The 3,393-nt window shown below is 43.7% G+C and overlaps 1 protein-coding gene across 1 annotated transcript; it reads left to right on the forward strand.

Annotated features, from left to right (window-relative positions):
* The first annotated feature begins 2,256 nt into the window (after positions 1–2,256).
* LOC143283519 (uncharacterized) lies at positions 2,257–3,393 on the forward strand. The gene has a single exon (XM_076589764.1). It carries the CDS (start codon positions 2,257–2,259, stop codon positions 3,391–3,393), a length of 1,137 nt encoding a protein of 378 aa, XP_076445879.1.

Here is a 3,393-nt window from a genome sequence, read left to right on the forward strand (position 1 = left end):
ATGAATTTCCTCTTTCGCTTCGTCAGCTCCCCGCACTCAGCTCTTTCAAATCTGGCCTTAAAACTCATCTCTTTCCAAGACATATTCCTTCCCCCGCTTCTTCTTCATCTTCAGTTTCTCAAGCTTAGAGTTATGCATGCATGTACATTGATATGTCTGCGCGCAAGATTCAGCGCCATATAAATACTATTCATTATCATTTCGTACTGGACCCATAAATGAGGGGACGCTAGGGCGTATCAACACACCGGTGGGCCATGCGCGCCACACGTTATGTATAGGGGGCCAGCAACCACCTCCCTCTACGACTGGCTATCCCGCCAGTCACCCGGTCACTCCCGTAACACAACTGTGGAAACAAGGGGCATGACGTGAACCTGTTTGTTTGTAGAAGGCAATGTAAGGGGCGCCTGCTGACAAGCCAGACAGGGGAACCTAGGGCAGAGGTACCTGCACTTGGAAAGTGAGAGGCTGGGTCTTCGCTTCACTTTTCTCTGATGGGCGGGACGTTGTGGCATCAGACCTCATTGCCCCCCACATGAACACTATACATAACCACTCACATACACCCGCCACACACACACACACACCCTCCCACCCAAACTCTGCAAACACTACAACACACTGCACTGTCTATTTACCTGTGTGCTGGCTGAATCAGTAGCGTAAGCAGCATTGACTTGAAGTTGTGTATATTGCGAATGGAGAGAGTTGCCACTCTTCACTATTTGTTAACTTTTTCACGATATTACAACACAAAAACTCACTGTAAACATTATTTCGGCTTGGAGCTTTAATTTGGAGGGATTCATAATATGGCGAATGCTCTTTCGTCTTTCCTGCTCCTCCTGTCTGGAACAAACTTCCACATCACATCTGACGTTTCTGCCTCTTGCTACACACCAACACTCTTTCCTCTTTGCTGCTCCTCATATCAGGAATAACCTTCCACATCACATCAATCTCTGTCTCTGCCTTTCACTCCAGACTAAAATATCATATTTTCAAAAACTATTTTTAAGCACTCCCGATTTCTCACTGTTTACAATACCGCCCCATGCCTGTCAACCCACTTTGCATGTATGGAGTAGGAGAGAAGGGGATGGGGGAGGGAGAGGGGGGGGGGTTACTATGTGATTCATTATGTGATTCGTAACTTTTTCAGTTATGTAAAGTGCCCTGAGCTCTTGTAGAGAAAGGGCAATAAACAAATATACAGTAGTAGTAGTAGTAGTTGTTGTTGTTGTTGTAGTCAGCACTGAGCTGCCTGGGGCTTAGACTCCAAAGTGCATGGGGTGGTCGTTTACAGGGTAGGTTACCCTAAAGACGAATTTTGCTTCGAATTGAGGGTGAGCTTTTACTGGGTAGGTTATGCTACAGAAGAATTTTGCTTTAAAGTCGGGCGTAGAAGTTTATTGGGTAGGTTGCCTAATGGACGATTTTCGTTTTTGAATTTGGGGGTGGGCACTTGATGGAACAGGGGTGTGTGCAAGGCACTGTCTGGGTGTGTGCAGATTTGCAAAATAACACAGAAATTGTGAACGTTACGCCCCGTGAAAAATCAACAACACGGGCGTCCCGTTCACATTGCTTTGTGTTTATGTTTCATTACAGTCGCAAATAGCTTGGGGATTTGCTTGGATCTGACCATCTGCTTTACTGTTAACTGACGAAAACTCAACTCAATTGCAACCCTTTCGCTGCCAGGAAAATAAGATTTAAGTGAAATCAATTTGCCAGGGATTTTTCATAAAAAACGGGTATAAATTTTCAAAAATTTCTGTGCTCATTGGTATTGGAGAAAGACCCATTAAAGTACATATTTTCTGAAAGGGAAATGAATAAAGAAAACAAAACACATGATGTTTTCCCATTTTATATATTTTTAGTGACATGCTGTTGTTTTGAAATCAGTGTGGGTTTTTTGGTCACATTTTCAACTTGTTCATTACAAACATTAGTGAGGTAATTTGCACTAAAATATCATATTTTCTGGACAAATGGATATCTGCACACACAAAATCATACTAGAACAGCCACAATATAAAAAAACTGAAAAAGAAATATAATTCATAATGCATTGTGACGAGTTATCTTGTCATATAGGCAGCCTAGGTAATTAATCAATGACTTGACTGGAACAATATCAGCTTTACGTCGGTTTGGTAATTTTTAGTGTGTTCTAATTTTAGAAGGTTTTTTGGTTTTTTTGCCCGTCAAATGTATCTCAGTTCACAGAAAACGAGTCCTACTAAGATGAACAGTAACGGGAACATGAGCAGTTCATCAAACACTATTTTATCGGATGCTCTAAATGAGACCCAGGCAGATCCAATTGGCGAGCTGTGTATGGTGGTGAACCTCTCCGCTTTCCAGTTTCACGATGAAAGCAAAGACGTGATGAGCGCCCAAGTGAGCAGCGTCGTCAACAACGTGATCCATGCTGTCCTCTTCCCTGCCCTCATCTTCATCGGCTTTCCCAGCAACATGGTCAACATGGTGGTGTTCTTCAGGCACGGCCTGAAGCAACGGATCAACCTGTGTCTCTTCTGTCTGTCTGCACTGGACTTGCTCTTCGTTACCATGGCTTTCCTTATCTACATGGAGAAGCTCAGTAACAAAGATTTCACCACTTCTTACAGGAAATTTGGACAAATTGCCATGATGATCTTCAACAATCACCTTAATATTTTGTACTCCGGCTCTGTGTTTTCTTCGCAGTATGTCTCTGCTGTCATTGCTGGGGAGAGATGTATTTGTGTGGTCTGGCCTTTAAAATCTAGCACTTTGCTGAAAACCAGAACTATCGGCATTGTTCTCCTAGTTGGCAGTCTTGTTGTCTTTGGAGTATTTTCTGTAGTGTCGATGAAATACCGCATGATATGTATACTTGATTCAGTTAGTGGGCTGACAGCCTACTACGTGGTCACCAGTGAATTCTACAGAACCAACGAGAAACTGGTGAACACTCTGGATGGGTTGGTGAATGGAGCCGGCCTGCCTGTTAGCTTGTGCACGTTCGTCCTCATCACAACAGTCATCACAGCCGTCCACCTTCAGAAGAGCTCGCAGTTCCAGAATGAATCTTCCTCCTCCTCTGCCACAACCCTGTCAGCCCGTAACGTGGCTGTGACCAGGATGCTCATCTACTTATCCATACAGTTTATTGTTTTGAACACACCGACCATGCTATTCAGAATCTCTTTCATCTTTCTTCCAGAGCTCAGCGTGACAAAAGACTGGGCCAACCTGTTCTTCTGTTTTATGGCTATTACGGAGCTGTGCTGTGTTATCAGTTCCTCGGTCAATTTCTTGGTGTATTATTTCTTTGGCTCCAAGTACCGCGAGAGCGTGTTGGAGATGCTGTGCATGGGAAGAAAGAGAAATTTCTGA

Source organism: Babylonia areolata, chromosome 6, assembly GCF_041734735.1.
Source record: "Babylonia areolata isolate BAREFJ2019XMU chromosome 6, ASM4173473v1, whole genome shotgun sequence".
Classification (NCBI taxonomy): domain Eukaryota; kingdom Metazoa; phylum Mollusca; class Gastropoda; order Neogastropoda; family Buccinidae; genus Babylonia; species Babylonia areolata.

Coding starts and splice junctions, on each gene's coding strand:
- LOC143283519 (XM_076589764.1), top strand. CDS start 2,257: ATGAACAGTAACGGGAACATGAGCAGTTCATCAAACACTATTTTATCG.